Source organism: Branchiostoma lanceolatum, chromosome 5 (assembly GCF_035083965.1).
Source record: "Branchiostoma lanceolatum isolate klBraLanc5 chromosome 5, klBraLanc5.hap2, whole genome shotgun sequence".
Taxonomy (NCBI): Eukaryota; Metazoa; Chordata; class Leptocardii; order Amphioxiformes; family Branchiostomatidae; genus Branchiostoma; species Branchiostoma lanceolatum.
Window position 1 is genome coordinate 5659589 of NC_089726.1, and position 27217 is coordinate 5686805.

The 27217-nt window shown below is 43.8% G+C and overlaps 4 protein-coding genes across 5 annotated transcripts in view; 2 read left to right on the top strand and 2 right to left on the bottom strand.

Annotated features, from left to right (window-relative positions):
* The window catches only part of LOC136434602 (calmodulin-4-like), a 129095-nt gene extending 125320 nt beyond the window's left edge, over nt 1–3775 (top strand). Inside the window, exons 1-4 of one of the 2 annotated variants that reach the window (XM_066427497.1) lie at nt 847–975; nt 1673–1805; nt 2598–2753; nt 3002–3775. In XM_066427497.1, the coding sequence (XP_066283594.1) occupies nt 893–975; nt 1673–1805; nt 2598–2753; nt 3002–3172 (543 nt within the window). In that variant the 5' untranslated portion in view covers nt 847–892 and the 3' untranslated portion in view covers nt 3173–3775. Of the gene's footprint in view, nt 1–846; nt 976–1672; nt 1806–2597; nt 2754–3001 lie in introns of those variants that run through there. The other variant, XM_066427498.1, reaches the window with a different exon arrangement.
* A 7-nt stretch (nt 3776–3782) lies between these two features.
* LOC136434598 (carboxylesterase 5A-like) lies at nt 3783–13429 on the bottom strand. Its single transcript, XM_066427491.1, has 7 exons — nt 12911–13429; nt 12183–12395; nt 11257–11519; nt 10291–10517; nt 9116–9256; nt 8457–8653; nt 3783–4348 (listed from the first exon to the last, which is right to left on the bottom strand). The coding sequence occupies exons 1-7, from the start codon at nt 13282–13284 to the stop codon at nt 4039–4041; spliced, it is 1725 nt and encodes a 574-aa protein (XP_066283588.1). The 5' UTR covers nt 13285–13429; the 3' UTR covers nt 3783–4038.
* LOC136434599 (uncharacterized) lies at nt 4344–9097 on the top strand. The gene is made up of 4 exons (XM_066427492.1): nt 4344–4940; nt 5631–6510; nt 6650–6842; nt 7076–9097. Exons 2-4 carry the CDS (start codon nt 5668–5670, stop codon nt 7237–7239), a joined length of 1200 nt encoding a protein of 399 aa, XP_066283589.1. The 5' UTR covers nt 4344–4940; nt 5631–5667; the 3' UTR covers nt 7240–9097.
* A 456-nt stretch (nt 13430–13885) lies between the features above and the next one.
* LOC136434597 (acylcarnitine hydrolase-like) lies at nt 13886–26845 on the bottom strand. Its single transcript, XM_066427490.1, has 7 exons — nt 26273–26845; nt 22193–22405; nt 20165–20427; nt 17369–17598; nt 16620–16760; nt 16028–16224; nt 13886–15586 (listed from the first exon to the last, which is right to left on the bottom strand). The coding sequence occupies exons 1-7, from the start codon at nt 26662–26664 to the stop codon at nt 15268–15270; spliced, it is 1755 nt and encodes a 584-aa protein (XP_066283587.1). The 5' UTR covers nt 26665–26845; the 3' UTR covers nt 13886–15267.
* Nucleotides 26846–27217: the final 372 nt, after the last annotated feature.

The following is a 27217-nucleotide window of genomic DNA, read 5'->3' on the forward strand; positions in this document are numbered from 1 at the left end:
AATGCTACCACACGACACATTTTCTCATTTTTGGTACTTTCCTGTCACTGTTATTCTTAACCATCTCTGGAGGGAGATTTTCACAAACAGGTGAAAATTAATGAGCGCACTGATGTCATCCGTGAAAACTACATGCTGTGGCCTTATTACGCAAAACCCTCTAAACTGGGCCGACACAAAGAAGTTGTTAATTACCCTTCCCATGTGTAGAACCCACCCATATTTCTAGGCGTGACACACCCACAACACAAAGATTGTATCACACGACGGCAGACCACTACTTTGAATTAAATCCGTCTTCGATGTTATCGCCACGATAACTTGATTTTATTGATGACATCAATTTTTATCCGTTTCCGAAAAAAAAATGCTTGCCACCATACTGTAAATTATACAGTAAGCTGCAACATGAGCAAATATATGCCGTTAATGGCAAAACATTTTGGAAAATAAATACTAATGTCATACTAATACAATGCGTCTTTTCCTATCGTAAAATGTATCAATTTTGTCGTGAACTTACTCCTTGCAGAAAGTGTATTCTCTCTCTGGTAAGTTGTCCAAAGTCTTCCAAGAAGATGTGAAAGAACGAAAATAAGGAATTTAATGTTCGGTATACCTATTCTGTAACTTCAGCCATTTACAAAACATTCCTGTCCACTTCAATTTCATAATGAGACAACTTGGGAGGGGTCTTTTAACGTTAACTTTTCGATTTTTTTCGCACGCTAGCATCAATTTTGCAGGATATCCAGAAGATATAATCATATGATCAAATCATGGCCTAATTCCTGATTTTGAAATTATCATGCAAGACGGCATAAATCTAAAGGTGTTGTCTAGTAATATTCATAATTGCAGGGCGTAGACAGGAAAGCTGTTTTTCATCTCCATGCATTGCCGGACTGGTAGTTCATCGTCTGAAGACACCGTGAGAAGAGGATCTCCAGTCGTAAGCAGCACACCAGAAACTCAGTAAGTAACAACATTTTGTCAAATTCACAATATAACGTTATAGTTTTCATATATGTATAATGTATGCAACCAATTTTTGTAAATCAGCCTGCTTATTTGTTTGTTCGTTTGTTTTGATTGTTTGTTTGTTCAAAGGTGTTTGTTTGAATTAAAGCCGTCTCTTATGCGTATGCAAGGTTATTTGAAGTGCGCTCTTACGTTAAACGCCACCTCTGTCATGTGCCTGTATGTGCATGAAGGAGATATACGCAATATTACAATGCTGCATAATGTATTTATGTCAGACATCGCCAGGCCTGTATACGTAGCCCGGATTTGTACGAAGAGGGCCGAAAGCCCGTTTATTAGTCTCCGGTTAGGCATCATTCAATTGACGGGACGTAAGGCTTTCGGTTGCCGACAAAACCAGGCTATAGGGCTGGTGATCGTCTGGCATCAAGGAAAGTTTATAGTTCGCTCACTTTGCAGGTCTGACTATATTCTTTTTGTTTAGATTTTATTTCCTTCACATATAACAGACGTCAAGTTTGGAGCGAAGTGAATGTTAACTGTTTCTTCTCCCACGCTTAGGGTTTGTCTGATGTACAGATCTAGAACCATCCGTAACTTTTAACATCTTAGGAAATAAAATCGGGTTCAAATCATAAAGGACAGGGGTAGGTACATGATTTTTAAGCCCTTTACGTGTTTTTTGCAGGATCAAAATGGCGGATAACATCGAGGCGCTGTTTGACAAGTACGATGTGAACAAGGACGGGTCCATCTCTGCACAGGAGCTGCTGAACGTGGTGAAGGACATGGGCCTGCCCTGGACAAACAAACTAGTCAACGTAATGTCGTAGTCATACCTTTTGTCTCTCATCGTGTAATGTTGCTCATAATATATAGGAATGCCGTATGGACCAATCACAAAGCCTTCATTCATATTGGTTATACATGGGCCTGCCCTGGACCAAGAAATTAGTTTACGTAATTTTGCCGTCAAACATGTACCTTTTGTTTTCCATTTTTATTGCTCATTATCATATAGACAAACTGTGTGGACCAATCACAAACCTCCATTCCTATTGCTTATACGTCATAAGCATGGTTCGGTGAAGAGGAAGGCTTTGTTATGATAAAGATTTGCAGGAATTATATGGGACTTCGACTTTTGATAACGACCAACGTCAGTTTGCATTAGATGTATGACGATAAACGTCATGGCCCATATTTCCCTCGGTGTTTATATGGTAGCAACTAACATAATGCTTCGCTCACTCGGTGGTTTATTTTTGGGTTATTGGCATTATGTTACACCTCGGACCTACCTGAGTTGTCCACTTTAATGCATGAAAAGGTATCAACGTTATCGATATATCGTCCTTCTCATTTGCAAGACCTATTACATTCAGGTATTTGCCACACAAACTATGAAATCAGTCAAATACACAAATCCGGCTGATACGAGCTTGTTACCATCAAAAATTTGAGGAATACAAAGTTATCGTGATTCAAAAACACCCAAACGATGGTGATCTAGATTTTGCTGTTCTTATTATATACAATGCCAATGAAGCTTTAGTACCGCAGAGTTTCAAACTAGTAGTATCTGAATGCAACTTATTGTTAATCTGATATAGGTCATGATAAGGGAGCGCCAACTCAACGCTGACGTAAAGATGGATTTGGACGACTTCCCTCGAGTTGTAGACGCCTTGAAGGAAATAAAGAAGGCTTTACGCAACCCACAAGAAACCCAGGAGGCCATGGTGGCGAAGTTCAACAAGATAGACAAGGTATGTGTCCTTACAACGTTGCTCCAGACGTATCATTAAATGTACATGTATATTTGTAAAGACTTAACTATTGTTGCACGATAAACGGTAATACCTGCACATGTGTAAGAAATTCTGCTGTTTTGGACAAGCTATGGTCACGATTTCTTTTGGTGGTAAGTAGCTCTCGTTTATGCAGCCCTGGCTGTACTCTTTTTACAGCCAAATAAATCAATCAAATCAATCTATATTTTTTGTTTGTTCTAAAGAACGGAGACGGCTTCCTCAGCAATGATGAGCTGAAGGAAGGCATGACCAGCGTCGTCGGCATGGAACTGTCGAACGAGGCCATCGCGGAGTTGGTCCGCCTCGTCGATAAAAACATGGACGGCCAAGTCGACATCAAGGAGTTTGTGCAGATGGTCACAAGTTTCTTCTGATGCGTCGCCATGGTGACGAACCATATACCATATATACCGTGCACGGTTTCCATTGGTTACACTTAATTGTGTTGTCTAACAACTGATGCATGAATGACAACTATATGGGCGTGGCATACTGAGGTGCATGCAAAGTTGTAATTAATGACGTCACAAACTAGTTTTGATATTCTATTAATTCGTGTTGCATTTATTTACTTTATTTACGTAGCATTATTTGTGGCAGGGTATACCAAGAAGTTGCTTGCACTTCTTTTAGAGGATAAGTGAATTTGTGTTGATTTGGGTGTTTTGTATTTCACATTTTTCAGTGAAGTATTTTTCCGAAATCACCTTGCTTCAAATTAACATAGATTTATCCAATTTCCTGTTATTGCCTCTTTGCAATGTCATATACACTTAAGGTTGCGCTGACTGGAACCGAAGTAGGTAACACGTGAAAGGTTTCATGTGTAAATCAGAAATCATCCTAGCATATAGACACGCTGTTATATTATGGGGTTTCGGGGCTCTATGAAATCATTATCGATCAGTTGCTCTATATATGTAATGAATTCAACATGCGAAAACACTTTCGATTTGATTGAATAAAGCGTATCATATTGTTGGATTATGAGAGTGTTTTGGTTTTATTTGACCTTGTAAAAGGTAGGAGTAATCAAATAAAGAAACCACACAATAGAAGCCATTTAAGACATAACGTGACGTCACAGTATGCTGGTTGGTCAAACCTAAAAAATAACGTACGAATGGCCACGTGAATACAATTGCATATGCAATAAGCTAGCAACTTCCGGGTTTAAACATCCAACATGGCGGACAACGCTTACGTCATAGTCACGTGACTGCAAACACCCTATCGTTTCCTAATTACCAGCGGTCGGGAAGTAGTTGTACATATAAGACAACACACAAGCAATCACGCACGCCATAAGGGTCTTCCCTACAAAAGCCATAGCCCCAGACGTCACGTCAGGGTTACAGGTCTGACATTCGCACGTCCTTCCGTCTAAAGATGGCGCCGTCTTCGTCCAGAAGAAGGTGTGTTTCGGCCGCAGGTTGGACTGTACGGAGTCGGGGGACATGTTGGCGGTGAGACGGAGGTACTGCTTGGTCGATGGGAGGTACTTGGGCCACTCCACCGGCAGGGACGTGTCTGCTGGCGAGTTTGGGTTGCTGGGAATGGATAAACATCAAGTCAGTCTTGATTATGTCATCGTAGTTGCAAAATATAGGCGTAGGCTGTGTTGATTACATCATTGGGAAAGGCACTAGCTCTGCGCCCATTTGTCGTCATATCTGCACAACATGACATTTTATTTAATACTGATATTGATTACTGTAATTATAACTTATTTTTACCATTATACTACAAATTAAAGAGATATGTTAGCTACATTTCACTACCAAAGCTTCCAGTCAGTATGGCGATATTGAAAAAGTGTGATTTGCCAAGGAACATCTGTTAATGTATCAACTGTACTAAAACAACAGTAGCTAATTGAACTATTGACATAAAACTTGAATTAATCTTCTTTCAAAGACTACTTCAAGACATCCTAGATTGTCTTAACCTCACAGCCCCCGGCCCCGACCGAAACCTCCGCTTCGAAAATGTAGAAGTGCCCCAACCACCCCTGTAACCAAGTGGGCAACACCTGAATGACACCCACCCACACATACAGCTAGAATAACTCAACGAGCCGATCCCACGGTCTCTTTTAACCTCTGTGTTACGAAGAAGAAGCCACGACAACTTAACTCTCAGGTAAGGAATTATCCATGTGTTGTCTGCCTTTTACATTGAGGCTAGAATTCCGACTATTATGATAAAGATATCAACGTATTGACAATGTTATGGTGCGCATCTTTTGGACCAAGTTGCCGCAACATAACGACTTTAACTGGTGTGCTTAAAAATGACGCGAAAAGGCCAGAAGCTGAAATTCGATCATTTGCAGGGTTGACCATAACATACTTATCAGTTTGCGTGCTGCGTTTTGAGGTAGGTACTTTTATAGAAGCCCAAAAATGATCGAAAATGATCTCAACGTTTGACCTACATAAGTGGACACGAGAACAGGTACTATTATATCACCAGACAGACATGTAGTCAGTCTGAATATGCGGTCAGGTTTCCTACATGACATGTATAGCAAGCAAAGAATGATGTAAGATGATCCTCTCTGTCAATTCCTGTTGTGAAGGTATCCGACTCAGTTACAAATACCTCACATCCTGTCTTATGGAAGATAAAGGTACAGGTGGCTTCAAAAGTCTCATGACAATCACGAGATGAGTGGGGAGCGCGCTCGTGGGAAAGTTTAGATTGAATACGTAACGGTTACTGTAGACAATTGTTTTCACTGTATTTCTAATGGGCAAGGCTGGAAAAAGATTTTGGTCGATTCTTGGTACCGGTAAATGTGGAGCGAAGCTTATATTTTGTATTTTTCAGATAGTACTACACTAGTTAAAGACATACTACGAAAGATATGGCATCCACAACCGCGATCACCATCCCGCAGTCTGCTGAAGACATCGCCCCCTCCTGGGTGCAGCAGGTACTGCAGAAGGACCTCCCAGGCGTCATCATCACGGACGTCCATGTCAAAGGATCCATCAGCGAAGGAGAGGGATACGTGAGCGACATCATCGCTTTTGATGCCATGGGGACCAGGAATGACACAAGTCAGCGCTACAGTCTCGTCGCTAAAGTGACAAATTTCATTAAGCCATTGGTGGGATTTAAGCTCTGGTCAAAGGACATTCAGATCAACATCGAGACAATTGAAACAAAGTTTTACGCCAACGCGGTCCCTGAGCTCCTATCTGTGGCAATCCCGAGCACAGAGCCTAAATCCCAGGCAGAGAAGGAGGATGATCCTCTTGATGATTCCTGGTTCCTCCCCAAATGCTACTTCGCCGCCACCGATCCTAGTTCCATGGTGTCCGTCAGGGTTATGGAGAACCTGAAAGCTCAGGGGTTCTCCATAAAACCCGACCACCAACCGCTGAGCCGTGAGGAGATGATGCTGGCAGTCGGGGCCCTGGCGCAGTTGCACGGCCTGTCACATCGGCTGGAGCTCCGCTCGGGCAAACCCCTTCCTGAGAAGTACGACTGGATCATCTCACCCTCAGATGATACAGCTATAGCTGGGATGGATATACTTAACCACGATTGTCAGGACTCCGTGAAGGAATTCGCGGCAGCTTTCCCCGACCAGGCAGACCTTGTAGCTCGTTTGGAGAAGTTACGCCTACGTGTCGACTTGGAGGAGCCAAGACTTAAGGTGTTCTGCCATGGAGATTGTTGGATCAATAACATCATGTTTGAGGTAAGATATTACATTATTTTCCCACATTTTTTAAAGTAGATATATTGTTTAGGGGGGGGGGTGAAGATGTTTCGTCGTGATTTTCGTTTGCTGTCTTCAACTGCTTTTATCACAGTTACGATTTTTCGTCTAAACAAAGTACGCCGGAAACGTGCCCACTGGAGTAAAGCTGGTGGACTGGCAGACTCCAATCTACATGCCGCCAACCTATGACCTGACGCTTCTGTTTCTCTGTAACGCGAGCTGGGACGTCTTCCACAACCACAGGGACGCCATCCTGGCCCATTATCACCGCAAACTGCAGGAGACTCTGGGTCCAAAGACTCAAGATGGTGAGCATCCTCAGTACAGTGTAGAAGGTTCAGTTACTGGACGTTATCTTTACTTCGTTTTTGTTGGTGTATCGTTGAAATGACATTTCACCAAAAGAGAAAGAAATCTCGATAAAGTTTACTACTTTGTATTTTTTAAAGATTGTTGCCATACATTGTACCTTGTACGATTGTCGTGCAATGAAATACTTCTATAAGACTCTTAGCATTGCGTTCCAAAAATATCCTTCAAGAATCCTCGGGCCTATGGAGCTACACGCTGGAACAGTTGACGGTAGACTTCAAAGCCGACTGTCGGGAAGGGGTGATCAACCGTTTTATTCGCTTGGGGCCCCTACCTGCAGATGCTGATCTGCTGCGGATGCTGCATGAGATCAAGGAGTGGGGCGTTATCTAAAAAATAAGATGCCCTACGAGATGAGTTATTCACCTTTCTCAATTCAAGTACTTCAGATTTCAAGACACTCAATGCTACAGATAGATTTGACTATATATTTAGATGCAACAGCTCATACAGTGTTAAAATAGGCAAATATTTAAAATATTGTTTTGTTATTAGAACAAATAATGATACTCAAAATTAGCCAAACTTGAATCATGTTAAACCTAAGATAGTCATTTTGTTGTAGTGAATAGTTTTATTCCATACTTATGTCTTGTTCTATGTTTACTGTTGTTGCCATACTTTGTACCTGTTGCAATAGTCGCGCAAAGTTCTTCTTCTAAAGGTTCACATTTCAGCACGTGTTAATAGCAGATCAGTTAATGCCGATGAGTAGTCCCTCAGTGGTTGTATCAGTTGGTCAAAGAAGGGAGGGGAAATTCTTTTCTCAGTGGGGGAGATGTTAGCTGTGATCATACATAACGTGTATCTCGTTACATAAGATTGACTTACACAGGTCCCAATGTTAAAACTCCAATCATTTACCACTTAGAAGAATTATGGCACTTTTGCATTAATTATTTTCATTAGGAATTCATTGCATAATTAATACGTTAATGCTCCACCTTCATAATTACATATGTATTTGAGTCGTACAATGGAAAACACTGCAGATATAGATGTTCCTAATTAATCACGCTAATTGGTGCAGTACCAAGGTCATATACCAGGGGGCCCAAAATCAAACTTGACCTTTGTCTCCCGAACACCTACCCACATACCAAATATCATCGTAATCCATCCAGAGGTTCTTGATTTATGCTGACTACAATAGCCCGGAAATACAGACACACACACAGACAAGCCAAAAACAATATCTCCATTTTCATGGAGATAATAAGATACGCCCAAAATACTCAAGTCAAGCAACTGGATAGAATTTTGAAAGTCAGACGTTTCAGACAGCATCCGCTATCTTTCGTCAGTGACTAAAGATCTGAAAGAACTAGGTTTTATACCAAAACTCTGAATAGATATATTAATGAAGTTAAGACAATTTTAGATGGTTCAATAGAATAGTAAGTTAAGACAAGGTGGTATGCTAATGAATGAATTAGCTCCTGTTGTTTTAACTAAACCCTATCTCGCCCCTACGACCACTGAGGTCATGGGTCATGAGTGAGCGAGTGATCTCATACCGTTACGGTACAGGTACCATTGCAGCGCCTTACCCTGTTTTGGCAAAGTTAGACCACAGCTTCATCATGGTTCGCATTAGGTTCATCTCGTCGTCGGTAGCACGGTCCAAGAAGTATTGGTATGGAAAGACAAACTGGTGATTGGTCCCGTGTGAGGCACCGACTCCTTGCGGGTAGGACGAGTACGACAGCCGATGGGCGAACTGGTACATGTAGGTCGTGTAGTTTCTCTGTACAGAATACAGTGGATATAATTAGTGAAATAGGATAATGGATCAATATAGCGCTCAGTGGATGATGCTTAATTTGTCGTGTTGCTGGTATTCGTTGTATTTCATCATATTTTATCAGCCTCAATAGCAGGCTCTCTTGGCTTATAATAGACTTTTGCTGATGACTTCTTTTCGTACTGGGTCATTTGTGCAGACAGCGCCTGTAACCATTTGGCCAAAAGCCCCCAACAGACCCAGAGAGCCTGCTAGCTATGGAGGTTAATATTTCGTGTGCAAGTACAAGTAAATGTAACATTGCAAGTATACCGTACAATTTCTGATAGCAAAGAAATTATACAAATTTCGACAAAAATAGCAATAGTCACGAATATTTCGAATTAAGAAATGTATTCAAAATAAGCTAAACATTCTAAGTTGAATAAAATTATATTGATGGCACAACTCTGTTCTAAACTGTACCTTTGAATATATGTTTGCCTTCTGGACTGTGTTTGCTACGTAAGTGAAATCTCCGTAGAGATCTGCCACGGACCTCCTCACCAGTGCAGCGTCTTCCTCGTCCCACATGTCGTAGTCGTAGGTTACAGCTTCCAAGACGTCCTGTTGTAGTTAAAGAAAGGTCTTCAATTACAGTAGCCTGGGTACAAGACCATCGCGCTACAGTCGCTAATCCTTCGGCAGGAGAGACAATTTGCCCCGCCACTACAGTCAGCACACGGGCCCTAAATACCTCTCGTGGCGATAGATATCAGAGATCGGCTGCCAAGAGAGACCGGGTGCAAACTCTATATCGTGTATGATGTTCTCCCCCAGCCAAAAAGTGGTTATCGTCTCGCGCGAAGGGTCTGCTATCCAGGCTACGATTACAGACGAACAATCTATAGTCTACTAATTCATTACATGTGGATATTTATGTTAGTTATATATTATCTGTCGGTAAAACGGTGTTTGTTGTCGAAGTCGCATTGCCTAAGTCAGATTCATAAATCTACGTATACGTGTGTAAAATTTACACACCTATGTCCTTATATACCTCCGTGCATGTCTGTAGTTCAAAATGTAATTTGAATATCGTACGGTTTGGCAGGAAGTAAGTGGTAAAACGGGTACTGAAAGAAAATGAAGGTCAAATTTGAGGTGTAATTGTTATGTAAGCGAGAAAAACATGATGAAGTATGCGGTGTCGGATTACATATGAAATACGTCATGCATGACGCTTGGTCAGTTGCTGTTATTGGATCAGGAGTTTATTCCGTTATGTCGCTATGTAAACTTAATTCGTTGCTTTGTATAAAGGGGAGTCGTGTCTGAGGTCTTTCATAATAATAGTAATAAGTTTATTGCAAATTCATGCCCGAAGGCTAAATACAAATAACATACATAATTGCTCATGAGAACTGGCTTTACCCTGATACACCTCGACATGAGGACATGACACAAAGTGGGAATCAGTTGGTACAGCACACCATAACTGGCAGCGCTACGTTATACAGCTCAGGAGCTTGAAATAAAACAAAGGTTTAAGAAAAAATTATGCAAGGCCAAATTTACCTATCGACTTCCCGGTTTAACGACCCTACATGGCAGACAACTATGAGAGCAAACACGCCAAATATGCACAAGTTTTGACGTACCTCTGTAACAAAACTGGAGAAAGTCGCTTGAATCAACATTTTGGCCATCTGGACATTGTTCACAGCCAGAAATCTCTGATCTTCATACAAGAACCCTCCTTCGTCGTTGTTGCTTCCGAGGAGCATGTCTCGGTTCTCCACAGACCCCGATTCCAGGACGTCCAGAGGCTCCTCCGGGATGAAGTCGCCGTCGATGACGGGCGTCCAGTGTCTCAGAGGCGGGAGTCCTACAGTGTGTATGACGCAATATAGAGCGAGTTAACGTGACGTCATAGGGACGCCAACATGGCGGCAGACACGGCTTCTGTACAGCTGTATTTGCCATAGTAGCTCCGGCGTTTTCGGACATCTAGAGATCTTCTTACGCTCTGAAATAACCTCTGCAGTACCTGCGTAGCTCACAAGATACAAGGAATCTCTAGGGAATGCATTTGTGAGTGTCCGGACTGGCGGGATATCTACAATACTTTTAAACCAGATGAGTACCACGTAAAAACTATATACTTTTATGGTACCTAAGTCTTGTCTTTGCAAACGACTGTATCTGTGCCTCGTACGTAAGCACGCTTTAACTGCCCCTGCAATTCCATAAAAGCAGCTAGGTGCCCAAACTTGCGTCACTCCTGTCCAAACCAACAAGAAATGTCTGCCTGCCAAATCTCGTGATCGTAGTACATACTGGACAAAAGATACAAAATAATCTCTAGAGAATACATTCGTAGACTGGCGGAATCTCTTCAATACTTTCAAACCAAATGAATACTACGTAAAAACTACATATGGTACATAGTCTTGCAATTGTGTTTGCAACGCCTGTATATGTGCCTCGTATGTAACCATATGCATTTATACTGTATACTTTATATTGTTTAGTCACCAGGGTTAGCCCTAGCTTTCCTAATGCTTTGCCTCTGAGGCGTCGCAAAGTTAAGAATACATGTAACCTCACAAGTCAATGAGACTTACCTGTAAATGTAGCGGCAACGTTGGTCAGTTCGGTGGCGTCCGCCGCTCTAAGCTCCGCCACCATGCCAGCCGTGTCGTCGCTAGTACAGTTCATGGCCTTGCAGAGGTTTTTGACGGCTTCCAGAGGGCGGTAGTTGACGGCGCCGGGCCCAGTGGACGCGCCACTTTCACAGATCACCCGACTGAACAGTCCGTTATTCTTGGGAGACAGCATCTGATGACTAACCGCGATGGACCCAGCGCTTAAACCATATAGGGTAATGCTGTAGAACAGAGGGCATGTCATAACTTGTTGTGACCAATTCAATTAAAGATATGAAAATAGATAGTTAGCAATATGACAGTTATTTTGATCAAAGAAATGAGAAGATTATGTGCCCCCTAGCGCCTTTCTTATGCCTGCAGTGGAACTTCCCTTGTTTTGTATCTTCGAAGCATCTTCACCTTGCAGATGATATAATGATATAATATATTATTTGTGGGGTGTCCCTGTGTTGTATCGCTTCTGTTACTTACCACATCTGGTTCTGATTACTTGGAACCAGAAGGCCCGAGCTCGTGCCCGGGTAGGACACATCTGGACAAGAGGCGCATTGAGTCATACCAAAGACTTTATAAAAATGGTACATACGTCTAAAACAGTATGGAAGTTAAACACACTCCACTGCCAGTGGACTAGCCTCCTGCTGCAGTGATTGCGCCACAGTGTGGCCCAGGGCTATCAAACGGAGATGGGCACCGCCATATACACCTTACGGTGTGGGAGGATTTTAACTAACTAATAATATGATGTAACTTTACTGCGCAACAATTGTGCAAGGTACAAAGTATGGCATCTACTGGTACTCACAGAACTCACCCTGATACAAGAGTGTAGACATGATATAAAGGCTGCATGTTGTGTCCGAAGACACAGGTACACTCACCTAACCGGGTCCCCGCCGAAGTTGGCGATGTTGTCCTTGACCCAGACGATGGCTGCCCGCTGGTCCATGAGCCCGTAGTTCCCCGGGGAGTTCCGGTCTCCCGCACTCAGGAACCCGAACACGTTCAGCCGGTAGTTCGTCGTCACCACGATGATGTCACCAACTGCCGCCAACACATCGACATTTTCCTTGTTGCCCGATCCGGATTGAAATCTATTGGGTGATATGGTAGGATGTATCACTGTCGACAGGTGTTTTCTTTTGTTGTTACTATTGTTGGCACTATGTATCAATAATGATTATGATTGTCTCTTCAAGTATTGTTCCGCAGTATGCGGTCACATTCGTCGAACATTTTTTTTTTCTGTAGACTTTTCAGTAAGACTGACAGAATGAATGTCGAACACTCCGGCCCCAGGTCCAGGACGTTCCGGCCCCAGGTCCAGGACGTTCCGATCCCAGTACCAGGACGTTCCGATCCCAGTATCAGGACGTTCCGATCCCAGTACCAGGACGTTCCGGCCCCAGGTCCAGGACGTTCCGGTCCCAGGTCCAGGACGTTCCGGTCCCGGTACCAGGACGTTCCGGACCCAGTACCAGGACGCTGGAGAAAAATGACAGCTGACATACCCAGGCGCTACCTATAACCACCTGAAGAGTCTAATAATTACAGGTAATGCTGTATTTTCAAAAACGTAACCAATGCAAACAAATAGAAAACTACGTACGCTCCGCCGTGTATGTAGATCATCACCGACATCGCTGACCCCCCTTGCCGTGGGACCCACACGTTAAGGAACAGACAGTCCTCCGACATGGCACCGCCGGGCTCTGTCTGGACGCACTCGCTGCCGAAGACCGACGCATTCCTGACGCCCTCCCATGGCTGAACCGGCCGGGGAGGGGTGAAGCGGAGGTCTCCCGTCGGTGGGGCGGCGTAGGGGATGCCGAGGTAGTGCTCCACTGTCCGCCCCTCCGCGACGCTGGTGAACCCCACGATCTCACCGGACGAGGTGGCTCGGGTCGGACTGTCCTGGCCAGAAACGGCAGCCAGAACAACCAGCAGCACCAGTAGAAAACTAAACCGCGCGTTTTTGTCCATCTTTTAGGGTGAACTGGCTTCTGTCCTTAGACTCTGACTTTTGACACTAGTCAATGTTTAACAACCTGTCATTCATTAATGACTTGAAGAGTAGTGTAAAGAAACCCGCGTATTTATATTTATATTGCAGAGCGTGCAGCCAAATCAGCCCCTCCCATAGTATTGCCCCTCTCAGTCTCATACGTTCGGGACCTTCCCCAGGCCAACTAGCCAACCAGTATGACTAGGTTTTGGCCACGCCACAACCAATTTCAAAGCTTTTGTATTTTAAACATTAGGCTGGCGCAGTCAACCACGAGCCAACCATGGCGACCACCTGCCAAATACAATTGCAACCGCCCCAACTTTGTTCGAAAGTTTGGAATGGCAAGAGGCCATGGTCGTCTATGTGTGAGAGGGATTTAAACCTTCTGCGCCTCGGGAATGATCAAAAAGTCAAAGTTTTGGACATGTCTTTACAATATGTTGAATCCTCCCTATCACATTGACTAGCAATTATTATTCAAACAGTGCAAATGTCACATCATTGTACCGTAGGAAGGTGTTAACTTATGTACAAATCGGCTGTTTCTTAACGCACTGGTTAGCCACTGGCCGTAGATAAAGTATACAAATATATTTGTAGCACATAAATACAAGATATTCTTTAACGGAACTAACATAATAATCTGAGTAAGTATCCAAATGTATACGTAGCACACAACTACAAGATGTCCCTTAGTGGGATTAACATAATCATCTGAGTAAGTAAACAAATGTATATGTATCACATAAGTACAAGATGTCCCTTAGTAAAACTAACATCACCATCTGAGTAAGTATACAAATGTATATGTAGCACACAACTACAGGATGTCACTAACCTCAACATCTGAGTAAGTATACAAATGTATATGTAGCACACAACTACAGGATGTCACTAACCTCAACATCTGAGTAAGTATACAAATGTATATGTAGCACACAACTACAGAATGTCACTAACCTCAACATCTGAGTAAGTATACAAATGTATTTGTAGCACATAACTCAACAAGATGTTCCTTAGTGGAACTAGCATCATCATCTGAGTAAGTATACAAATGTATATGTAGCACATATTACAAGATGTCCTTTAGCAGAACTAACCTCAACATCTGAGTAAGTATACAAATGGATATGTAGCACATACCTACAATATGTGCCTTAGCAGAACTAACATCAACTTCTGAGTAAGCATACAAATGTATATGTAGCACTTAACTACAAGATGTGCCTTAGTGGAACTAACACCATCATCTGAGTAAGTATACAAATGTATATGTAGCACACAACTACAAGATGTGCCTTAGTGGAACTAACATCATCATCTGAGTAAGTATACAAATGTATATGTAGCACACAACTACAAGATGTGCCTTAGTGGAACTAACATCATCATCTGAGTAAGTACACACATGTATTTGTAGCACATAACTCAACAAGATGTACCTTAGTGGAACTTGCATCATCATCATATGGAATTAGCTAGCAACTTCCGGATTTAGCCATCCAATATGGCGGACAACGCTTACAGAAAGGCAAGTTCTGCTGCAGTACCAAGGTCAGATACCAGACAAATCGACCTTGAATTTTGGCTTCCCAACACCAACCCACAAACCAAATATCATCGTAATCCATCAAGAGGTTTCTGAGATATGCAGACTATAATAGTCCGGAAACACAAACACACACACAGACACACACACAGACACGCCCAAAACAATATCTCCATTTTTGATGGAGTTAACAATGCATAGACAAACTATAAAGACTGTGCAAGTTAACATTGGTGACAAGTGGAACAACTGACTATACTAAGAACTCCTACGGAATACAATCTAAGCTTTTTTGGGTTTGACTTCTTTTTTGGAAACAGTGGAAGATTAACGTTTCTCTCAAATGAATGGGTTTTGAATTTGAGAGGCTAACAGGGTTCTAGTTTTCTTTTCGTCAGTACGCATCCTAATTACCAGCAGTTGGGGAGTAGCTGTACACATATGACAACAGACAAGCGATCATGCACGCCATGAGGGTCTTCCCTACAGAAGTGATAGCCCCAGACGTCACGTCAGGGCTACAGGTCGACCGGATCGGACATGTGCAGGTCCTTCCGTCTAAAGATGGCGCCGTCTTCGTCCAGAAGAAGGCCTTATTTGGCCGGAGGTTGGTCTGTACGGAGTCGGGGGACATGTTGGCGGTGATACGGAGGTACTGCTTGGTCGAGGGGAGGTACTTGGGCCACTCCACCGACAGGGAGGTGTTTGCTGGCGAGTTCGGGTTTCTGGGGAGGGATAAACATGAAGTCAGTCTTGATTATGGCATAGTAATTGTAAAAAAAATATAAGCATGTATCAATTACCTCCTTAAAAACAGAGGTATTGTTTTGGTATATTTGTTTTGCATTCGTGTGTGTTCAAGTGCATTTGCGCGCTATCCCGTTTTTTTTCCTACCGAGGTACTATATAGTATACATGTATTACACCATTACACCGGTACTTTAACAAATGTATACCCAATAATGCATTATAATGCACCTATGTATACATTTTTATTCTTAAAAAACATAAGACTGAAATGATGTCTAATGAAAAATGCCAAAAGTCACTGGATCGATTATAATTCAAAATGCAAATATCATGTTCATGATAGTCTCAATGAATTTCTAAAGATAAATGCAATACAAGCAAACCCTAACTGAACAGGCACCAATTATATGTCTTACCCTGTTTTGGCAAAGTTGGACCACAGCTTCATCATGGTTCGCATGAGGTTCATCTCGTCGTCGGTAGCACGGTCCAAGAAGTATTGGTATGGCCAGATGAACTCGTGATTTTCCCCATGCGAGGCACCGACTCCTTGCGGGTAGGACGAGCTTGACGGTCGATGGGCGAACTGGTACATGTAGGTCGTGTAGTTTCTCTGCACATGATACAGAATACAGAATTAGTGAATAGGGAAATGTGCGTGAAGACAGCCCTTCATGGTCGAACAGCGGATGGTGCTTATCCCTGTTGCTGTTTATCGTTGTATTTCATATGTTTTATATGCATATACAAAAAAATGTATCATTGCAAGTGTACCGTACGATTTCTGATAGCAAATGAAATATTCAAATTTCAGCAAAAATAGCAACAATCAAGAATAGAGTCCATTCCAAGTCACCACACGGTTTTTGGAATGGTATATGTAATATCTTTGAATCAGTGCTGTACAATGATAAATTGTTATAAACATCAAGAAATATTTTTTAATCAAAACATTCTTATAAGTTGAATTAAATCATATCGATTGTACAACTATGTTCAACACTATACCTTTGAATACACGTTTGCCGTCTGGACCGTGTTGGCTACGTAAGTGAAATCTCCGTAGAGATCTGCCACGGACCTCCTCACCAGTGCAGCGTCTTCCTCATCCCACATGTCGTAGTCGTAGGTTAAAGCTTCCAAGACGTCCTGTTGTAGTTAAAGAAATGTCTTCAATTACAGTAGCCTGGGTATAAGACCATCGCGCTACAGTCGCTAATCCTTCGGCAGGGGAAGCAACTTGCCCCGCCAACACAGTTAGCACACGGGGCCCTAGCTACCTCTCGTGGCGAGAGATATCAGAGATCGGCTGCCAAGAGAGACCGGGTGCAAACTCTATATCGCGTATGATGTTCTCCCCGCCCCATGAGTGTATTCTGTTCTGTCGCTGTATAAATTTGATTCATTACATTGTATAAGGTAGAGTCATGACTAAGGACCATACTCGAGTCCTGGCGTTCTTTATCGGTCATGGTTTTAGCATAATACACCTCGACATATGGACATGACCCAAAGTGGACATTGGCAATTGGTAAGGCGCACCACAACTGGTAGCGCTACGTTATACAGGAGCTTGAAATAAAAGGTTTACGAAAAAAAGAGGCAAGGTCAAATTTACCTATCAACTTCCAGGTTTAACCATCCAACATGGCAGACAATCATGAACGCAAACACGCTAAATATACACTTGTTCTGACGTACCAAATATACACCAGTTCAAACACGCCAAGTAAACACCAGTTCTGACGTAACGTTACCTCTGTAACGAAACCGGTGGCAAACTTCGCTTCGATCAAACGTTTGGCCTCTTGAGCGTTGTCCACAGCTAGAAAATCGCTCTCTGCATACAAGAACCCTCCTTCATCGTTGTTGCTTCCGAGGAGCAAGTCGCGGTTCTCCACAGACTCCGACTCCAGGATGTCCAGAGGCTCTTCCGGGATGAAGTCGCCGTCGATGACGGGCGTCCAGTGTCTCAGAGGCGGGAGTCCTACAGTGTGTATGACGCAATATAGAGCTTAACGTGACGTCATAGGGACACCAACATGGCAGCGGACGCTGCTTCTGTATTTGCCTTACGGTGGATAGCGTCACCCGATACATATCCAATTCTCGATAGTAATGGTGTTATAGGGGAAGCAATAAGTGCATAGCTATCGTGCAGAAGGACGTCCTTCCGTCCTCTGAAGGAACTTCATTCACCATAGCTATGGGGAACGCATTTATTGGCTACCTCTGCGCACAGGCTGATGGGAAGGCTTTTCGTGAGCACTTCAAAATGGCGGCTCTGCAGACTACTACTGCTTGCTGTGCACACGCATTCGTGTCGAAATTGTTAAAGATGCTGTACTTTTTGGAGTGCTGACGATCTACGAATTCACCGAAGTACTTATTGCCTGTCATGCCAACCTTATGATGGCTCTGGCAAGCTACACCCACCGCAAGGCCGCACGCACTACACCAATATTTTGCGGTACTCCGTACGGCAGTATCCTGAAGCGTTTGGAGCTCATAAGTCATATCTAAATATACGCAGGTAAAACATATTTCAAACCGGGATAGCCTACGATATTGGGTACATGAAAGCGACTTCAGTTTTTCTGTAAATAAAACGATTCTTTCACTGTCGATCGCGAACCTGTTTTTTTCTCAGTCGCGAATAAGTTACCGCAAGGCCGCGCGCACTAAATATTTTGCGGTACTCCGTACGGCAGTATCCTGAAGCGTTTAAAGCTCATAAATCATATCTAAATCAACGCAGGTAAAACATATTTCAGACCGGGATTGCCTACGATGTTGGGTACATGAAAGCGAATTCAGTTTTTCTGTAAATAAAAAGATTCTTTCACTGTCGATCGCGAACCTGTTTTTTTCTCAGTCGCAAATAAGTTACCGCAAGGGCCAAGGCCACGCGCACTAAACATTTTGTGGTTCTCCTTACGGCAGTATCCTGAAGCGTTTAGAGCTCATAAGTCATATCTAAATATACGCAGGTAAAACATATTTCAAACCGGGATAGCCTACGATATTGGGTACATGAAAGCGACTTCAGTTTTCCTGTAAATAAGACGATTCTCTCACTCTCGATCGCGAACCTGTTTTTTCTCAGTCGCAAATAAGATACCGCAAGGCCGCGCGCACTAAATATTTTGAGGTACTCCATACGGCAGTATCCTGAAGCGTTTAGAGCTCATAAATCATATCTAAATATACGCAGGTAAAAAATATTTCAAACCGGGATAGCCTACGATATTGGGTACATAAAAGTGACTTCAGTTTTTCTGTAAATAAAAGGATTCTTTCACTCTCGATCGCGAACCTGTTTTTTCTCAGTCGCAAATAAGTTACCGCAAGGCCGCGCGCACTAAATATTTTGAGGTACTCCGTACGGCAGTATCCTGAAGCGTTTAGAGCTCATAAATCATATCTAAATCAACGCAGGTTAAACATATTCCAACCCGGGATTGCCTACGATATTGGGTACATGAAAGCGACTTCAGTTTTTCTGTAAATAAAACGATTCTTTCATCTCAATCGTGAACATGTTTTTTTCTCGGTCGCACATAAGTTACCGCTAGGCCGCGCACACTAGATTCTTTGCGGTACTCCGCACGGTAAAATCCTGATGCAAACTGATGGTGAAACAGTACTCACAAGACTTACAAGCAAATAGCAGTAGTTCTTGTGGTAATATATAATATGATGATATGTAGTATACGGGCCATACGACTGACCACAAATAACTTACTCCACTTTTCTACCAAATGTAAAAAAAAATCTGTTCTCTCAAAGCTGGTCATTAATGTAAATGCAGCTTGCCAGGACCATCATAGGGTTGGCATGACAGGAAATAAGTACTTCGGTAAATTCGTAGATCGTCAGCACTCCAAAAAGTACAGCATCTTTAACAATTTCGACACGAATGCGTGTGCACAGGAAGCAGTAGTAGTCTGCAGAGCCGCCATTTTGAAGTGCTCACGAAAGGCCTTCCCATCAGCCTGTGCGCAGAGGTAGCCAATAAATGCGTTCCCCATAGCTATGGTGAATGAAGTTCCTTCAGAGGACGGAAGGACGTCCTTCTGCACGATAGCTATGCACTTATTGCTTCCCCTATAACACCATTACTATCGAGAATTGGATATGTATCGGGTGCACTCTAGTAGCTCCGGCGTTTTCGGACATCTAGAGATCTTCTGACCCTCTCAAATAACCTCTGTTAGTCGAGTGTGCGTAGCTCAAAAGATGCTAGAAATCTCTGGGGAATACATATGTGGGCTTTCGGACTGGCGGGATATCTACAATACCTTCAAACCAGCTGACCACGTAAAAACTACATACTTCTTTGGTACCTAAGTCTCGTCTTTGCAAACGCCTGTATCTGTGCCTCGTACGTAACCACTTGTATAATGCATAATATTTAGTCAGTCGGCTAGTTAGGTAGCCCTGGCTGTATATGTTCATGCAGCCTAATCGAATCAAATCTACGTAAAACAATTTCCCCTTGGGCGTCGCCAAAATGAAAGATTCATGTAACCTCACAAGTCAATGGGCCTTACCTGTAAATGTAGCGGCGACGTAGGTCAGTACGGTGGCGTCCGCCGCTCTAAGCTCCGCCACCATGCCAGCCGTGTCGTCGCTAGTACAGTTCATGGCCTTGCAGAGGTTTTTGACGGCTTCCAGGGGGCGGTAGTTGATAGCGCCGGGCCCAGTGGACGCGCCGCTTTCACAGATCACCCGACTGAACAGTCCGTTATTCTTGGGAGACAGCATCTGATGACTGACCCCGATGGACCCAGCGCTTAAACCATATATGGTAATGCTGTAGAACAGAGGGCATGTCAAAAGTTGGGACCAGAGACATGAAAATAATTCGTTTGTATCATGACATCAGTCTATTGGTCTTTTGGTGTCTAGACTCAGACCTGAACTGCATGTATGTTCTTCGTTTTCACGGAACGTTCTTCAAAAACCGCTACGTCGACGACACGCGCGGGCGCCATGTCGGATGATAACCTGGCCGAATATAGAACAACGGCCCTATCGTACCTGCGGGCCCTAGTGTGCTGTTTTTGTCTCCATACTGTGGATCATTGAGTAGTCGAGCCAACGCTAGATATAAGGTCAAAGTTGTAGCAATAGGTTTTGATCCGTTTGTTTGAAGCAAAATCGGCATTTCAGAAGATTTTCTATATAATCAGCTCACCACAAAACAAGGCTAACTATGATCCACACAAATGTTTTATCAAGCCCCGGGCACATGCATCTCACGATGATCGCAGGTAAGTCACGGCGCAAGTAAAATAAGCTATGGCCGAGCATCGATGTCCAAATTGTTTCCAAGCATGGCACTGGCTGCTGCATGGCCATGCAAGCATGACCATGCAAGCATGGCCATGCTTGCTTGGACGTAACGAATTTGGTTAAAGATCCATGCATTGTTGCTCTGCTTGTTGCCTTGATTCATCTCGGCTTAATTACTGATACATGCAAGCATTCCGTTGCATGGTATTATTTTTGTCGATTTTTTTCTTTTTGGTTAAAATCAGTTTCTTGTGCAATTTTGTGGCATAGATGTAATATGGCCATTTTTAGGATATGGAAGGTCGACGCCACAATGCAAGCATGGACATGCAAGCATGGTATGGCTGCTGCATGGCCATGCAAGCATGACCGGACCATGCAAGCATGGGCTTGCATGGACACAACGAATTTGGTTCAAAATTCATGTATCGTTGCCTTGCTTGTTGCCTTGACTCATCTCGGCTTAGTTACTAATAAATGCAAGCAACCGTTGCACGGTATTGTTTTTGTCGATTTTTTGTCGTTTTCTTGACAAAATCAGTTTCTTCTTGTGCAGTTTTGTGGCATAGATGTAATATGGCTATTTTTCTGGAGATGGAAGGTCGACGCCACAATGCAAACATGGGCAACAAAATCAGTTTGAACGCGATTGTGACGTCACGTAAAAACGGAGAATAGTGTTATAATTAGGTAGCTGTAGCTACAAATTCAAATGTACTTGGTGACTTCCAACATGGTGGACAATAGTGTGTTATAGTCGCGTGAATGCAAAGAACATATAAGCATATCTAGCGTCTAGCAAGGTTTTATTTGCTCGGAGGATGTTTTATTCACATCATGTCGGACAAACCATTAAGTTATATCCTTGTCAAAATGTGTAGAACAATTCAGCAGGCGCACCGAAGCGTTTGCATACTCTCTCAATATTTTCTAAGTTGTTACGGTCGCCAGCATGAGTAGGGAACAAAAAAGAAATTATTGATGACTTGGCATGATATTTGGTGGCTAGTCAGGTCAGGTCTTTATCGATCAAAGAAATGAGAGGGTTAAAAAAGAAGATTGATTACGGGCTCCCTAGCGTCTTTCTTAGCTAGTGCCGTGGAACTTGCCGTCCTTTGTATCTTCAAAGCATCTTCATCTTTTTAGACAACGATTGTGCAAGGTACAAAGTATGGCATCTGCTGGTACTTAACTACAGTTCAATAAAGCTAATCTACCTGATAAAAGTTTGTAGACATGATATAAAGGCTGCATGTTGTGTGCGAAGACGCAATGACACTCACCTGTTAGGGTCCCCGCCGAAGTTGGCGATGTTGTCCTTGACCCAGACGATGGCTGCCCGCTGGTCCATGAGCCCGTAGTTCCCCGGGGAGCTCCGGTCTCCCGTACTCAGGAACCCGAACACGTTCAGCCGGTAGTTCAGCGTCACTACGATGATGTCACCAACTGCCGCCAACACATCGACATTTTCCTTGTTGCCAGAATACGATTGAAATCTGTTGGGTGACAAAGTAGGATGTATCACTGTCGACAGGTGTTTATTGCCTTCGCCGTAGGCAGATGGGTATATCCTTGGTCGGGATTTGTGGAGTGATGGTTTTGGCGATATAACTCTCGATGCCATGGACGGATGTTTGTGATTTTTGGTAGGCAAATGGATCGTGATGAAATTGAGTTGGTTGTTGGGGGTCCGGACGGAAATGGAGGTCAAGTTCGAAGTTGGGTCTTTTGGGGGGTGGGGGGTTTCTACGGTACTACAGGGGACATAAGTTATTTAAATTTTGGAGGAGGATAACACAAGCAGGGTTTGATGAATCTTAATTGTTTTGGGCAGGGAGAAACGATGAGTGATGATTGACATAATAAGATGCATTATATGCAAATCAGGCCCTTTTTTACATGATCTATGAGGAAAAGTTGAAATTCCCTTTCAATGTGCTATTTTTTGGACGACGACCTATATACGAGGACACATATATATAGCTATACACCATATGGACAGAGTGACAGCAACATGTTAAGACATATGAACTGAGAACTGTGACATAGAGAGGGAAACCGATTGATCTATCGATTTATCTATCGATCCTGTATATAAGGGCATGATTTGCTTAATTAATGAGAAAATGCTATGATTCCAAATTTGTAAATGATGGTAATTTGATACTTGTATTCGGAAGTTAAATGAAGGTGAATATCATCATGCATTAATTATGCAATCCATAACACACCTTTCAAACACATCTTTCATACAAGTTAACACCATTCGGCGAAGGTATGGCATCGCCGAACTCTAGATGAATTTGAATTGTGCCCCCCAAAACAGCCTAAAAGACCGTGTTTCGTGCATAACCATAGTTTTCTCGTAGGAAAAGCTCCTCGCACTTGGGTCCTAACCATATGGGCACGCCATAGTGTTGAGGATGTGTGTACATCAACACTCGCGAGACCCAGATTACAATACGTACCAAAAACAAAATAAGACACTGACAGCAAAATAGCAAATACCTCCATCAGTAAGCATATTGCCACAAATCCAACGGCAAAAACCCAAAGTACAAAAGCTCGAATGTTTTGACAACAGTTGAAACGATACTCGACACCAAGAATGCCGTAAGCTTGTTTTCTTGTACCTTGCTGTTGCAGGCACTATACTGATTAGGATCGTCCCTTCAAGTAGTGTTCCGCAAGACGCGGTCACATTCGTCGTACATTTTTCTTTTCTTTCTGTAGACTAGTGCCCGGGCGTTTACGACACTGAACATTCCGTATCGCGGCATGCTGTGAGGTGAGGTGAGGGGAGGTGAGGTGAGGTGAGACTTTTCAATGAGACTGACAGAACGAATGTCGGACGTTCCTAATTTCCAAGCAGATCTAATGGTTGCGAAGACCGTATCCAACTGGCAGAAGAAGTTTTTATTGCAACAAAAACTTTTTTCTGTCAGTTGGATACGGTCTTCGCAACCATTAGATCTGCTTGGAGATTAGGACGTTCCGGCCCATGTACAGTTGGGCCCCATCCAGGTCAGGACGTTTCGGCCCCAGGTCAAGGACGCTTCGGACTCGGACTTAGGGGCCTGTCACACTTGTGTGTATTATCAAGTGCGCGTGAGTTGCGCATTAACATTTTTTGTTGGTTTAAGTAAAGCTTGCGGGGACAAAGTTGTTTTCTACTTTGACCCACCGTTGTGCAGCCAAGTGGTCGAACCTACGAAATGACTTCTTCGGCTGCAAACTTAACTTAAACCAGAAACATGTTAAAACGCATCTAATGCGGACTTGTATATACGCACAAGTGTGACAGGCTTAATCGGCCAATGTTGAGTTATCTAACACGTTATGTTTGATAGGTCTCGAATGAGGATCCGTCTTTCTCAAAATCCACACATGGGTAAACATTCAGCCAGACACGTTGTCTCTATTGAAGATCGCGTTAATTGTCGATACGCGTAAATCACACAGAAAGACATGGTTCTAACAAAGGGACACGGACTCTACTGAAAACCACGTTACTTTAATGGTCCAGTGCCGATACGCGTGAAGTAGCAAGAGACGTGATGCATGACAAAGGTACGCGGTCCCTATCATTAACCATCTTATTGCCGATACGCGTGAAGTACCAAGAGACGTGGTCTGACAAAAGGACACGGTCTCTCTTGAAGCCTTCACCAGGCCTTCCTACGGTGGTGTGGATCGTAGAATTCGGCGAAAAAAAAGGAATAATTGGCTAGGATCATCGACTTACCCCAAGACTCACTGGAAAGCATTCAGATCCAGCCCTTACAACAGCGGAGAAATGTTGGGGCCCTCACACACTGCTACACAGAATGTACTACCAAAACGCAACTGAACAACCTGCTACCTGAGCCCTATGTTCATCGCCGAGAAACTCGCCTGTCCACATCCCAACACAGTGCAGCTCTAGAACCTGTCAAGTCATCCTCCTCCTGGCACAGATGAACATTTATCCCTGCTACAGTTAAGCTGTGGAATAGCCTCCCGGAAGACATTGTGAACACCAGGCACTCAGAGAACTTAAAACGTAAAGTTAACGCCCACCTCAGCGCCACTCGTCTGCGGCCTGTATAATGAACATTATTCAGTTATGCTGCTAATGCTGAGGTCGTGGCTCTATCATAGATTTTTGGGAAAAAAAGGGATCCGGGGGAGTCCGTCAGTAAGGTTAACATCTCCGCCTGTGCCTGCTAGTGAAAGCCTATGGTGGCCAAACTCTGCTGATAAATACTCTCTTTACAGCCGGCATAGAGACTAATTGAAAAGCACATTGATTGCCGATACGCGTTTCGGCCAAACAACAAAGCACAAACTACAGGTTGAAGTTGTCTGGCAAAGAAATGCGGTCTCTACTGGCAACGCGGGAACTGACGGGCCGAACTGTCCTCGGCCTCGGGATGAACCGTCCTGGACATGGGGCCGAAACGTCCTCGGTCTGGTACCGAACCGTTCTGGCCATGGGGCCGAAACGTCCTGGACCTGCGGCCGAACCGTCCTCGGCCTGGGGCCGAAGTGTTCTGGACATGGCCATGGGGCCGACCCGTCCTGATACCTGACAGAACGGATTTGGCAAGAATCTACGGCAACCTTTTCCGTCTCAAGACTGTCGAAATTTGTACGACAGATCCACGACTGTCCAAAAAAGAGAGTCTTTAATTTGCGATCAACCTAGGAGGATTAAACCTCCTTGGCAAGACTAATGTCCCCAATTTGACATCATGAACCTATCGTACGACGGATGTCTTCAATTTGGGACCTATCGTACGACTATTGTGATCCCATTGTGTTGAAATAAAAATGACAGCTCACATACGTACCCAGGCGCCAACTACGTGTAACGTTATGACCTTCTTCTATTCATAGTTCTTAGCAAGAATTTAGTCATCATGTCATACCTGGGCCGCAAAAACGTTCGATCCGGGTGTTCCGGACCGTGTGATAACTTTCCGTATCACACGGGGTTCCAAGTTGTATCACACGGGCTTCCATAGAATATTTAGAATGCATTTCGAGCCCGCCGGTTGCGCCGCCGTCAAAAATTCGAATGCCGGATTCGGAGTTTGGAATCAATGTTGTTACAGATTTTTTCTTCGAGGATACAAAACTCTCTCAACTTCTGGCGCATTCCGCATTGAAATGTGGGTTTTCTCGGGTGGGTATGACATAAATAAAATACAACACGTTGTATTCCGCATCACCCTCGGTCCCAGCCCTCCCGCGGGTCGTACCTCGGGTGATACGGAATACCCCGTGTTGTATTCTATATTGAAGAGTAAATTGATTACATGTAATAATGATGTACTTTCAAAAACGTAAAATAATGCAAACAAATAAAAAAAACTACGTACGCTCCTCCGTGTATGTACATCAGCACCGACAACCCTGGCCCCTCTTGGCCTTGCCGAGGGACCCACACGTTAAGGAACAGACAGTCCTCCGACATGCCACTGCCGGACAAGGTGTCCGATGTCTGGACGCACTCGTTGCCGAAGACCGACGCATTCCTGACGCCCTCCCAGGACTGAACTGGCCGGGGAGGCGTGAAGCGGAGGTCTCCCGTCGGCGGGGCGGCGTAGGGAATGCCGAGGTAGTGCTCCACCGTTCGCCCCTCCGCGACGCTGGTGAACCCCACGATCTCACCGGACGAGGTGGTTCGGGTCGGACTGTCCTGACCAGAAACGGCAGCCAGAACAATTACCAGCAGCACCAGTAGAAAACTAAACCGCGCGTTTTTGTCCATCTTTTAAGGCGAACTGGCTTCTGTCCTTAGACTCTGACTTTTGACACTGGTCAATGTTTAACAACCTGTCATTCATTAATGACTTGAAGAGTAGTGTAAAGAAACCCGCGTATTTATATTTATATTGCAGAGCGTGCAGCCGAATCAGCCCCTCCCATAGTATTGCCCCTCTCAGTCTCATACGTTCGGATCTTCCCCAGGCCAACTAGCCAACCAGTTTGACTAGTTTTTGACCACGCCACAGCCAATTTCAAAGCTTTTGTATTTGAAACATTCGGCTGGCGCAGTCAACCAGAAGCCAACCGTGGCGACCACCTGGCAAATACAATTGCAACCGCCGACTTTGCTCGAAAGTTTGGAGTGGCAACAGGCCATGGTCGTCTATGTGTAAGAAGAGTTTAAACCTTCTGCGACTCTAGAACGATCAAAAAGTCAACGTTTTGGACGTAGGAAGGTGTCATTGGTCTAAGAAGATGGGAATATATTTACAAATCGGCTGTTTTAACGCACTGGTTATCCACTGGTCGTAGACGAATGGCTTCGAATGTCCATG